The sequence below is a fragment of the Rhinoderma darwinii genome, chromosome 6 (assembly GCF_050947455.1).
Source record: "Rhinoderma darwinii isolate aRhiDar2 chromosome 6, aRhiDar2.hap1, whole genome shotgun sequence".
In the NCBI taxonomy this organism is placed as follows: Eukaryota; Metazoa; Chordata; class Amphibia; order Anura; family Rhinodermatidae; genus Rhinoderma; species Rhinoderma darwinii.
Window position 1 is genome coordinate 13,451,867 of NC_134692.1, and position 13,615 is coordinate 13,465,481.

The window sequence follows — 13,615 nt, forward strand, 5'->3', positions numbered from 1 at the left end:
ACTAGTGTGAAGAAAAAAAAAAGAAAAAAAAAAGAAAAGACAAGAAAAAGATTAGCTAAATTCAGTTTCTCTATGCAGAGCTCAAAATCCATCTACTTGCAACCACCACTAGAGGGAGCATAGGAGTTTACTGAATATTGATTATAGAGTTCAATAGGAGCTGTGTGTAGTAAGCTCTCAAGCTCCCCCTAGTGGTGACTATAATCAGCCAGAATTTTTGCCATGTAACTACAGCAGTATGAGCTCTGTATAAAGGAAGACGGAGCGGAGCTTTGACCCCCTATAAATAAATATTATTTAATCAAATCAGTACAAATATTGAAACAAGTAAGATTTTTTTTAAAAATTAGATATTCACTTTAGATGTTATTAAAAGGGGTTGTCCAGTCCTAAGAAATTGATGGCCTATCCTCAGGATAGGCTGTCAATAACTGATCGTTGAAGGCCCCTCTCCGGGCATCTCCACCGATCAGATGTTTTGAAGGGGCCACGGTGCTCGCACGAGCACTACTTCCCTTTAATTTCAAACACTTGTAGTGGCGGATCACAGAATGACATCTTTCTCCCATTCAAGTGAATACTGTAATTCTGTTATCCGCCGCTACAAGTGGGTCGGCGATTCACAGTACGAGCAGATAAGGCATGAAGGGGAAACAGCGCTAAGGAATGAAGGGGAAGCGTGGAAGGCCACGGAGGGCCCTAGTTTGGCTCACTGGAAGCAAATGGTGAATAAATATGTACCCATGCGGGCGGGTCCATGCATTACATAAATGGCCATTCTTCTCAATAGATGGCATGTAAAGCTGCATTTCGGCAGCAGCATGGCGCACCGTTTTTTTTTTTCTTTTAAAAAGTGGTCGTCTTCATGAAACAATTCCTTTAAATCGGATCTCTCAGCTTAATATGCTGCCGTATGTATGAGCAAGCACATCACAGTTACAGGTCCGTATTACTAGTAGCCAAAACGGTGTAGGGTTAATAGGAGCGCTGAGAGAATAAAGTGGACTTATAGTTAGGAGTCTGGCGTATTCATGAGGGGATTGCTCCCCCCGCCTCTCCCCACTCGTCTGCAGGGGATCGCTCACCTCATGAATAAACCGGACTCCTAACTAGAAGTGTGCTGTATTCGATCAGCGCTCCTATTACACATACATTTTAAGAGCAGTTTTGGCTTCTGGGAGTATAGATAGGTACAGTAAGTACATTAAGCGGCAGACTCAATTTAATATCTGAGAAAAACAGGTATGATAAACTTCCTGACAAATCAAGCAGATTCCCACCCTATTACGCAGTCATAACACACCATAAAATTGTTTGTAGAGTCAACGATAATTTTTCTGTCTAATGAAACCAGCAACGGTTTACAAACTGCATTAATTTTTAATGAATATTGGCAGAGCACATTTCAACCACAAGAGGGCACCGTTTTTTTTTTAGATATTAAAAAGGATCTGTCACCAGTTTATGAATTCCCAATCTCCTAACTAATCCAATATCCGCTATGATGCTGATAACTACAGTGTGATTTTTTTCAAAAAAGTTTATCATTTGCAAAGTTATGAGAATTTTTCTAAATATGCTAATGTGTCTCTAATAGCCAAATAGGAGGTGACTCTTTCTTTTCACCCTGGGCGGTGTAAAGTTTTCTGTATGACGCTGTCCAATCATCACACAGTTCTCCTCTTCCCAGCCCAGCAACACAGTGTGATCATGTAGTATACAGCTTCCATTCCCGACTGTTTTCAACTGGTGATACCTCCGGTTGTTTCATGGCTAGACCTGCGACCTTAGAATCTCATCTTTCATATGCCACCAGAACCGCTGTTCTAGGTGGTCCACAGCCTGAGATATGGCTATTTGAAGTGATCCCCCCCCTCCCTCCAGCCTCAGTCTCTCACACTGTGTGAAGCAGTTTCATGCTGATAGGACAATGTCAGAGGTTGGGAGGAGGCTCCGCCTCAGGAGAATCGCTGCGGTTACCTCCCACTTGTCTAGTATAGGCTCATTTACATATTTAGAAAAAAAACTCATAACTTTTAAAATAATCAACTTTTTGGGACACAATTTTCAGTAGTATTATCTGTGTGACAGCGCCTATTAGATTAGTGAGGAGATTGGGCGTTACTAAACTAGTGACAGATCCCCTTTAAGACAAATACAAAGCGATTGTGTGTAGCTCGTACTGACCGACTGGTTGGCTCCGCTGTTCACATTCACTGTCACTGCGCTCAGAAATGCTCGCTCTGCGGACTTTAACCTGTCAAAGCCGAGCAAAGGAGGAGTAAAAACATTTTTAAAAACAAGATTATGACAATAAAGATAAGACACATTCACGAGCTGACGGCAGACGGTGCAGAGCACTCAGCTGAGCGCTTCCGTACCTTTGTTTGAGCAACAGTGGGGGGTCTCAGCACCCGAACCCCCACCGATCCAAACTTCTGATATGTCTCTAGGACATATGAAAAGTTTTCTGATATTTGTGCGCAGCAGTGTCGCTGATTGACTAGGACACTTTATATGTATAATCGCCCCAACCTTGGATTTCTTGCGTGGGATGCGTTTCGTTGCAGTTCTTTCAGGAGCGGAGCAGCTGTCGGTCAGATCCCCGGTGCAGGAACTTTCAGTGGCTGAATTACACGGCTGAGGAATGACCACCCTCTCTCTGAATGTGGGTGGACTCTGTCAGAGGAACAAGATTGTCATAAAAAGGACTTCACACGACGGGTACTAGCCCGAGATTAAAACACGTGGAGTACAGTAAATCCAAAAAAACACAGTGTTCATATACTGGGAACATCTATAATGGAAATCAGCACCTATTGCAATGATTTCCTGCTGGGCTAGTGCTTACAGAAGCAACTAATCCGAACAAGCAGAGCTACAGTGTAAAACATGGTGGACAGACCGGAAGCCAGAATTAAAGGGCCTTTAACAACTGCCGATGCATTGAGCGCCTATCAACGAGACATCGTCAATCGGCGCTCGTTTGCTCCTGTCACACGGAGCTATGGATGGGGATGAGCGGTCGTTACTCCTATTGCAATTATCGGGAACGATCGTTCTATGAACACTTGTCTGCCCGATAATCGCCAAGTGTAAAAGGGTCTTTACTCAAAAGACGGGGGGGGGGGGGGGGGTGAAATCCAGCCTCCAATACACAACGCAGCTGGACCGTCACTGATCATAGCTCTTAAAACCAGAATATATAACTCCATATATCTTATATACAATGTTGATCTCACCATGGTCTCCGGTCCGGGCAGCAGCTCTCCATCCAGTAAAACCTGACCACATGAAACAGAGATAATGAGCATTAAATCTGCACTGTGTCCTGCAAGATCAGACGCCTCCTGAGCCGCTACTCACCTTGCCTGAGGCTTTCGGGGACAGGTGTTGGGCTGTGAACACTCGATAGTCTTTATGGTAATACAGGGGGTTCCCCTCCAGAAAGAGCTGGAAATACAGAAACTATTCAGAATATACTGCCGGAGTGCAAGATCCATATCCGCCTTACTGATCCAATAACAACAAGCTATTCTGTGAACCCATGAGGTCCTCCCGTGGCCAGCCAAGTAATGTAGCAGAGCTGAAAATGTTGTTTACCCGTTCCTTTCCTGCACTCAGAATTGAACGAGTTTTCGGACTCCTAAGAATGGGTTTCTACGGGCCCAGTAATATACTTCCCTCTAAATTTGGCATAGATTTCATGCCGCCTGTCACAAGGGTCACCCATTGTTGCTACTTCCATCACTGCGCAATGTTATCCAGCCACGGAGCTCCCTTCCACTGTCCCACCTCCCGTGTCACATGACAGTGCTGCACCGGAGGATTAGCAGCGGAAAATGTGAAAAATGGCTCGGAAGGAGGTGAGGCCACAGGAGGGGAGTGCGCCAGAAGTCCGGACCCTAGTAATGGGCGCAGACAGCTACAATTTTGGTATGACTTTGTTGCAGACTACAAACAAACCCCGTGTAGTCAGAATGGGGCATTGTGGTTTACACGGGGCATTGCCCCACTATGGCTAAACTACCCTTCAATTACAGATTGCGAGGCGAGAGAAAGTAGGTAAATGAACCTGCAGCCTGGTCACAAACAGACACCGATATGGCGGCGGGTGACATCACTGGTGTCTCCGTATGGAAATTACCTCTCTAAGTTTTTTCAGCATAGCCAATCCTGTAAGCTGCGAGTGCTCAACCAGAAGATTATAGGACAAGTCCAGGTGCTGCAGGTTGTACAGATGTTCCAGTCCTAGAGAAATAAATAAATTATAAACCTTCTCCGATAAAAGAAACAGCGCAGTATACCGGCCGCGCACACAAATCCATACAGACTGACCGCTGGTGGTGGACAACTGGTTGTGTCTCAGGATGAGGGTGTGGAGCTTGGCGGAGGACGGGACACTTAGCTGTGGGACGGACGACAGGAGGTTATACCCCAGGTTCAGATACTGCAGCTCGGAAAGAACCTAAAACAATAGGGTAAAGGACACTACTAAGAGGTGCGCAAATAGGAACAGCCTATAGGATTCTGACCATCCCCCAAGTGCACACCGTCTGACCAGATGAAAGGTCGCACCTTCAAATGCAATCCACAGTCTTTGATGAGGTTATGACTCAAGTCCAGGATCCTCAGACAGTTTAACAATTCCTGAAGGAAAAACAAACAGCATCAATAAAAGGGGTCTACAGATTCCCCTCCCCCATCAGATCAACAATCTAAGGGCTCATTCACACCAACGTCACACGGACCCATGTACTTCACTGGAGCTGTTCACATGACCGTGTAAAAATAGGACATGCGTGTCCCGTATCCCTGCATAGACTCTAGTCCCACCCAGGTCCACCTCGGACGTGGAAAACGGCAGTTTTTCACATCCGAGGTGGGCTACATTCGTGTACATGTAGCCTAAGGCTACATTCACATGAGCGTGAAAGATTTACGCGTGTAACAAACGCGCGTTAAATCTGTCCGTGTGTGTTGCGTTATGCACCGGTGTGCTTTGCGAGTGGCGATTTTCACGCACGCTCGATTTCCGCAAGCAATTTTTTTTTTCCCAATGTGATTGATGCGTGAAAAATGGACAGCACATGGATGTGCGTCCGTGTGCCGTCACGCACCCATTGACTTCAACGCACCAGTATAGGACATGCAGTGAGTTTCACGCAACGGACACTCGCCGCATGTGTGAATGGCCCCAGTGAAATCAAAGGGTCCGTGTGCGTTGTTTCAACTCACAGCACACGGACAAGATTCGCGCTCGTGTAAATGAGCCCTAAGGATCCTCTTACACGGTCGGACGTAGGCCGTGCAAACGAGCGCTGATCAACGAGACAGCTCCTCGATCGCCGCTCGTTCCCTCCTTTCACAAGGGGCTATGTATGGGGGACGAGGGCTCATTACTACGACCGCTCGTCCCCATGCATTTCTATCACGCCGGCAGCGCGTCTCCGTTTACACATGTGCTGCGGACAACTATAATATTTTCGGCTGCATAAACGATACGATCAGAAGATGAATGAGCGACAGGGCAATGATGACAAACGAGAGATCTGTGAACGCTCGTTTGACCGATAATTGGCCCGTGTATTCAGAGCTCTGTCTGCTGTCAGTGAATGGGAGATTTCTTATTCACCTCTGGAGGCCTTGGCCGCTTTCCGAAGCCTAAAACTTCTCACAGTTGAAGGTTTGTTACAATTGTATCCAGTCTAGACAATCCTCTGTAAGCTAAACACATCAACAGCACAAATCTCTCCTCTGTCCAGATAATTTGCTGAAATGTCTCAGTCTGGAGTCTCATGTATTTAGCAAACAAAGGATTGTCTAGACTGGATTCAATTGTAACAAACTCCCTGCTGTGAGAAGTATTAGGGCTTGTCCACAGACACACAACGGAATTGCTGTAGAAAATTTCTGCAGCAATTCCATTGAAAAACTTCAGACATTCCGCTGCGGCAAAAGCGCACCATTTCCTGCGGTTTTTACTGCAGAAAATGGTGCGTATTTTGCTGCGTTTTTCACAATGTTGGGGGATGGTGACGTCTCCTCTGAAAAATGCAGCAATTCTGGACGCTTTACGCAGCAGGAATCGACGTGCTGCGGTACGAAAAATACGCAACGCAGGTCAATTTCTGCTCTGAATTTTTACGCAGCGCGTGGATGAGATTTGTTAAATGTTCCCTACATTGCTGCTACTGTATTCTGCTGCGTTTTTTCCGTCCAAAATTCCGTCCGGAAAAAAAAGTGGCAATTCTGCAGCGTGTGGACGAGCCCTTAGACCCTGTTCACAATGAGTTTTTTTGCAGGCAGAAAAAAATCTGCCACGAAATTCCTTCAGGAATTTTAAGGCAGATTTTGACCTGTCCGAGCTTTTTTGCAGCGGTTTTCACCCACGGCTATGCAGGCACAAAACGCAGTGAAAAACGCTCGGAGACTAGCGCCGCAGGTTCTCTCTGCTTCCTACTGATTTTAATGGGAGGACAAAGGCGGAACCGCAGCAAGTAAGGACCTGCCGCTTATTTTTCCCACCCTAAAAGCGGTTATACACTTTCCATAGCTGTCGGCCAAACACCCGCTTGGAGGATAGATATTCCTCCCAAACCTTCCCCTACACAGAATAAGCTGCTGCCAGACATCTCCAAAGGTGATTTTTTCCCTGGAGAACAAAGGTCGGACATGTTTAACTTCATTAATTCCCTGACTTCCGCCGGTGGGTTCGGCCGACGTAATTCTAATGGGTATGGCTACCATAATGTTGCTCAGATACACAAAGGGGCTCAGCGCCTCAGAAAACATGGCGCCCAATATAAGTCCCTCCCCCAAGTGCTGATAAACACGGCTAACATATAGAATGAGAGTTCAGGCCTCTGATCAAAACGGTCTAACAAATATGTGCTTGTTGCCCATAGCAACCAATCAGCATTCAGCTTTCATTTCTTGAATTGCACTGAGAAATGAAAGCACTGCTGTGATTGGTTGCTATGGGTAACAAGGACAGTTTTCCTGTTGATCCATGAGATTTACTTGGCAATATGCGCTAAAACGTTGTAATCCGCCAGATTTTTCACGTCTTTTTGGCGCTTTTTAGTCTTACCTTAAACGTTTTGAATAGTGCCGTAAAAAAGGGACTTGGCCAATAGGAGTTATAAAAGGCACAACGTTTTCTCAAGACTCGTGCCATGTCTGATGCAAAATATTGCGGTAAACGTACGGCAGAGATGAGGAAGTGTAAGGTAGAGAATAGTGTCTAACAGGCGTAGGGAGTTGCGGCAAATATATTATACAGTTTGCGCCATTTTTAATGACTCGTAAATTCAAGCATCCAACGACGCGCCTGTTTTTTTTTTGCCCCAGATGTGTACATGATCAGCGGTGTGGGTCTATAGTCAGTCTCACAGCACGCTGAAAAGCTGAATGTGGGATATAGACAACCACCGTATATACAACCCCCATATATACACCCCCCCCCCCCCCATACATAGGGAGCGCTCACCAGGGACTGGTCCAAACTGTGGATCGTGTTGTAGCTGAAATCCAGGGTGTGAAGTTCCAGCCAGGGCAAAGCGGAACTCAGATCCCCGCCGCAAAGAGAGATCACTTCCTGCATAGACAATTCATAGAAACGTTATGGGGCAGACTTACAGGACTTAAGACATCTGGCGCACATCATGTAGGCCACATTAACTGACACTTTTTGCGCCTCATCTGAAAAGGGGGCCTTGCTTGGCTGTAAAAGGGGAGTGGTCCATTAGAAATGGGTGTGGCTGAAATGCGCCGACGTGCACCACAATTTTTACGCAAATATGTTCCATAATTCTCTGAACATTTCTACGGCACCGACACCCACCCGTACCGATACGGAAAGGTGTCCGCGGCCAACAGAACTGAATGGGCCTGTAATTGCGGACAATTTTTACGGTCATGTGCATGGGGCCTTACTCTTTCTTTTCACTCTGGGCAGTGTAATGTTTTCTGTATGACGCTGTCCAATCAGCATACAGCTTCTCCCCCTTCCCTGCCAAGCAAAACAGCGTCATCATATAGTATATAGCTTCCATTCCTGACTGTGTATTCAACTGGTGATATCTCCGGTTGGGTCACAGCTAGAACTGAGCCACAAGAACCACTGTCCTAGGTGGTCCACAGCCTGAGATACGGATATTTTAAGTGATACCCCCTCCCTCCAGCCTCAGTCTCTCACACTGTGTGAAGCAGCTTCATGCTGATAGGACAGCGTCAGAGGCTGTGAGGAGGCTCCGCCTCAGGAGAATCGGTGCGGTTACCTTCCACTATAGGCTCATTTGCATATTTTAAAAAGAAACTCGTAACTTTTAAAATAATAAACTTTTTGGGACACAATTTTCACTAGTATTATCAGTGTGACAGCGACTATTAGATTAGTGAGGAGATTGGGCGTTACTAAACTAGTGACAGATCCCCTTTAAAAAAAAATATTTTGAGAGGGTGCAGGAAAAAAAGTCTATCAAATATAAGAATGCAAACATTGAACCTCAAAAGGCGTAATATATGCAGTACAATGCACCTGTGGTCTATATTATAAAGGCAAAACAAAGAAAAAACAGAGTAAGGGCTGATTCAAACGGACGTGCCGTTTTTGCGCAACGCAAAAACCGCGGCGTTTTGCGTGCGCAAAAGGCACTTGACAGCTCCGTGTGCCCTGTTCATATGGGTGCCCGGCTGCGGGATTTTCGCGCAGCCGTCATCTTTATGACACTCCGTTTGGATGTTTGTAAACGTGGTGCTTTTCTGTTTACATTCATTCTTTTACTGTTATTGCGCGAATAACGCTTGTCCCACGGATGTGCTTCCGTGGGGCATGCGTGATTTTCACGCACCCATTGACTTCAATGGGTGCGTGATGCGCGGAAAACGCCGAGACATAGAACATATCGCGAGTTTTATGCAGCGGACTAACGCTGCGCAAAACTCACGGACTGTCTGCACTGCCCCATAGACTTCTCTAGGTCCGCGCGAGCCGCGTGAAAACCACGCAGCCGGCACGGACGCAAAATGCGTTCGTCTGAATCCGCCCTAAGGATGAGAGCACATTGGGGGATGTTATTCATGTAAACAAGGGCCCATGTTTAGTGAGACTGGCACAAAATATAGGGGACACACAGCTGACTAAGTCCCTGGGCAGAGACAATAGCCCATATTTTTGCCCATTTTTACATATACCCTATTTCTCTAGCATGAGATATCTTATTTGAAGCAATAAAAGTTATGTTTTAGCCTTGCTTAAACTTTTCCCCATACTTTACCCTTCTTTATTCCTTTACATGTACAGATTATACCAAGTCTGGCAGCCCCTCCACTCACCTCCAAGCTGGTGACACATCGAGAGCAGATGAGAACCTCGAGCTGTGAATAGACACCCCGCAGGCCGCGCAGACAGTGCGGGGGGAGGCATCGCAACTGTGAGAGGGAAAGTACAATGAAAACACGGTCATCATACACTGAACTCAATAATGCAGTGAGCGCCCTCTAGTGGTGGCTAGAGGCAGTCAGAATTCATCAAACTATCTCTGCATCAGAAAAACAGAGCTCCGGCCACCATGATGGTATATTAAAAAATTAGCGCAAAATATTGGACCTAAAAATGACATGGAGATAAAAAGGTGGGCATTTACTTTACAGGTGTAAATAATTATTTTTGAAGAGTAAACGCTGAGAAATGCATTATTCTAGAAAGGATGGGGCCATCAGTGGTGCCTGACCTATGATGTGGAAGTACACTACCATATGTATAGTAACATTTCTTTAATTCATGCCTCAACCACACCCGACATGTGCCGGATTATCAGACATTCTGGACTATTGGATGTTGGTCTGTGTACCCTGAGAAGATAGCCTGGCTTGTTAAATAAAACAAAGCTTCATGTAAAAAATAAATATATAAATTCCTTTAATCCGGTATCAATGGGACCAGACATATGCCGGATTATCAGACCTTCTGGATTGTGTGAGGTTTACAGAAAAGTATATACATTTTACTTGTGTTAGATTACAGATGGTTTCCTGTGCCAGAAGCAAGTGTTGGACTGGTAATAAAAGTCCTTTAAAGGGGTTGTCCCAGAACCCCTTTTTTACTTCTCAACCTGTCATACAGGTTATAAAAGGAAGCATGGCGGGGGTCCGACCTCTGGGACCCCCACCATCACCAAGAATGAGGGGTCCTTAGTCCCTGTTCATGGCTAGAGCGCAGGACGAGCATGCGCTGTCTCTCTCCATAGACTACTTGAGTGGCCGCGTTTATTGGTCTATAGAAATGCTGCTCATTACACCACCATCAGGTTACTAGAGGTATTACACTATTATAGTTTAGTTTGTAGACTGTAAGAAGTGCTTTGCTTATATAGTTTATTCTATTACAATTTAATTATGATTCTCACCTCCAAAGACCTTAAAGACTTAAAGGGGAAAATATTCACGTCAAACTGGCGAGGACACTCAGGAGGATGAATAAGCTGAAAAAAATAAGCAAGATACAAAAGGTGAACATAATAGTTCCTGGAAATGTGTTTTTTTCATTTCCCCAAGTTAAATCTCTCGCGGCTTAGTCCTCCAGTTAACCACATCTCTCTTTTTGCGACGTATTAGTCAAATAAAAAATTCTATGACCATTTGACCTTATTGTATAGCAACAACCCACATGTTAGGTTAAACTAAAGCATATGACTATTTAGTAATGTTCATAAGAGGGGCGGGGCCGTGACAACTTAAAAAGTAGAGGCTGGTATAAATGATGTTTGAGCAATGTGGACCTGGTACTAGAAGGAAGTAGTGAGAGAACGAACCTTCAGGGAAGGCGTTTTCTGTAACACATCGAGAAGGAACTGAGTCCGCAGGATGGGGACGTTGTCGGCTGGGTGAGCTGGAAGTGCCTGGAAACCAATTCCTGGTCCGCGAGGAAACAGCTGTTCAAACAGGCGAGTGACGACTTGTAGACATGGGGTGAGAAGAGACAGGACATGGCTACCGTCCAGCACAGTGTCCCCTGGAACAAACATAAGAGAACATTACTGTCTGATGCACAGAAAAAAAGAGCAACAAGTCTAATCAAACAGCACCGCCCCACCGCCTAGAGAAGCCGGCACCGCCCCACCGCCTAGAGAAGCCGGCACCGCCCCACCGCCTAGAGACGCCGCCACCGCCCCACCGCCTAGAGACGCCGGCACCGCCTAGAGACGCCGGCACCGCCCCACCGCCTAGAGACGCCGGCACCGCCCCACCGCCTAGAGACGCCGGCACCGCCCCACCGCCTAGAGACGCCGGCACCGCCCCCCCGCCTAGAGACGCCGGCACCGCCCCCCCGCCTAGAGACGCCGGCACCGCCCCCCCCCGCCTAGAGACGCCGGCACCGCCCCCCCGCCTAGAGACGCCGGCACCGGCCCCCCGCCTAGACACTCCGGCACAGACAGCCCCCCCGCCTAGACACTCCGGCACAGACAGCCCCCCCGCCTAGACACTCCGGCACCGCCCCCCCCCACCTAGAGACGCCGGCACCGCCCCCCCCACCTAGAGACGCCGGCACCGCCCCCCCCACCTAGAGACGACGGCACCGCCCCCCCACCTAGAGACGCCGGCACCGCCCCCCCGCCTAGAGACGCCGGCACCGCCCCCCCGCCTAGAGACGCCGGCACCGCCCCACCGCCTAGAGACGACAGCACTGACCCGCCTAGAGATGCCAGCACCAACCTACTTGGACACGCCCCCAGAGCTACCGTGCCAGGGCAATTCCACCACAGCCACCATGCCTGGGCAACTCCCACCAGAGCTACCCTCACTAGGCAATCCCTCCAGAGCCACCTTGCCCAGGCAACCCCCCTCCAGAGCCACCCTGCTTGGACAACCCCAGACACAGCCCTGCCTGGCCCCTCCAACGAGTCCATCCTGTCTAGGCATCCCCTGCTACAACCTTTTTGGGGAACCCCAAAAGCCAACACCAGCCTGCATGTGACCATGTTCCTGCACCATTGCCTGCGGACACAGTGCCAAACTGCTGCCGGGGGACTCAAGTAAGTCCAGCATATACAGAGAGAGTATAGTTATATCTACCATGGTCCCGCAGAAGCTGAGCAAGGCCTTGGACCATCGACTCCGGAGCCTCAGTCTTCATTTAGCTGAAAAAGGAGCGTTTAATAAGAAACTCACAGGGAAACCAGCGAGCACAGGGTTAATAAATGACAAAAACGCTCTAACGTTACATGTTGGCGTAACGCTTGGCACTATGCCAGTATTTATTAACATGCCCCTTTCTGTTTAGATTCCTCACCATTTTCAAGATTTCTGATTGCTGTCAGGGAATGGGCAAACTCATGTTTACAACCAGAGGCTAAAAATCCATACAGACCAAATAATTGTCACAGCTGAGGGTTTGCTACAATTGTATCCAGTCTAGACAATCCCCTGTGAGATAAACATCTTGGACTCCAGACTGATACATTGCTACAAACTATCAAGACACCAGAGGGATTTGCGCTGCTGAAGTATTTCTCATGTTGTCCAGACTGGATACAATTGTAACAAACCCGAAGGATCCTCTCGATATGGGCCGTGTAAACGAGCGTTGATCGACGACACGTCTCGTTAATCGGCGCTTGTTTGCTCCTTTCATAAGGAGCTATGATTGGGGACGAGGGCTCATTACTACGATCACTCGTCCCCGTACATTATTATCATATCGGCAGCGCGTCTCCCTGTTTACACATGCGCTCCCGACAACGATAATATTTCTGGCAGCATAAACGATACAATCAGCCGATGAACCAGCGTTTGCCCATGTAAAGGGGTTCACACCAGCGTTCGACCTTCCGTTTTTCTGCTCCCTCAGAGGAGCAGAACATAGGAATTACCGGAATCGCCAGTTCCGTTGCATGATGGACACCACCAGCGGCCGACAGAACACATTGACTTTAATGGGTTCCGTTGGGATATCGGTGGTTTTAGCGGAAACAATAGCGCAGAGTGCTGCTCTATTGTTTCCGGTATTTTTGGCCGTGTCTGCGACAGAGGCTCCTAGCTGAGCCTCTAACGCAGATGTGAACAGGGCCTTAGCTGAGATCAGTATTTGGTCAGGATGGGTTTTTAGCCTCTAGATGTATTGGATAATATTTATATTCATTGAGATCTTGACAACAATAAAGAATCAAAACACAAATTATATTAGAAAGTTGCCGAACTTTGCATTATTTACATAAAATCATAAAACATAATAATGCAAATCATTATTTTGCACACATACTATAACAATAACATTATAATGCAATGCACCCCCAGCTCTGCTCAGCAGCAGAATAATTGATTCATTATCTGCATTAATTGGGGAATCTGATGGAATAAGATCTGCATCACAACATAGAGGACCTGACAGTTTCACTTTCCACAGGCGGCAGCAGCAGAAGGAGGACCATTATAGATTATAAACCTGCCCTCCAGCTCACCTGACACTCGGCCGCACGTTGCTTTGTGTCCTGTCTCCGGTCACCTGCAGCTTCCTGGCTGCTTCAGCCCCAAAATCCCCCTTTTCCTTTCCCCTCTGTCCAGCAGTCTCACTACAACACTGTACACTTCCGGTTTCTGCACCCGCGAATGG

At 47.3% G+C, this 13,615-nt stretch overlaps 1 protein-coding gene across 2 annotated transcripts in view; it reads right to left on the minus strand.

Moving 5' to 3' along the window:
* The window catches only part of STK11IP (serine/threonine kinase 11 interacting protein), a 38,028-nt gene extending 24,413 nt beyond the window's left edge, over positions 1-13,615 (minus strand). For both annotated transcript variants that reach the window (XM_075829188.1, XM_075829186.1), the window contains exons 1-13: positions 13,464-13,615; positions 12,079-12,143; positions 10,818-11,017; positions 10,413-10,487; positions 9,340-9,435; positions 7,493-7,600; positions 4,579-4,650; positions 4,339-4,468; positions 4,148-4,251; positions 3,367-3,453; positions 3,243-3,284; positions 2,536-2,679; positions 2,188-2,257 (exon numbers count right to left, since the gene is read on the minus strand). In XM_075829188.1, the coding sequence (XP_075685303.1) occupies positions 2,188-2,257; positions 2,536-2,679; positions 3,243-3,284; positions 3,367-3,453; positions 4,148-4,251; positions 4,339-4,468; positions 4,579-4,650; positions 7,493-7,600; positions 9,340-9,435; positions 10,413-10,487; positions 10,818-11,017; positions 12,079-12,139 (1,189 nt within the window). In that variant the 5' untranslated portion in view covers positions 12,140-12,143; positions 13,464-13,615. The remainder of the gene's footprint in view (positions 1-2,187; positions 2,258-2,535; positions 2,680-3,242; positions 3,285-3,366; positions 3,454-4,147; positions 4,252-4,338; positions 4,469-4,578; positions 4,651-7,492; positions 7,601-9,339; positions 9,436-10,412; positions 10,488-10,817; positions 11,018-12,078; positions 12,144-13,463) is intronic.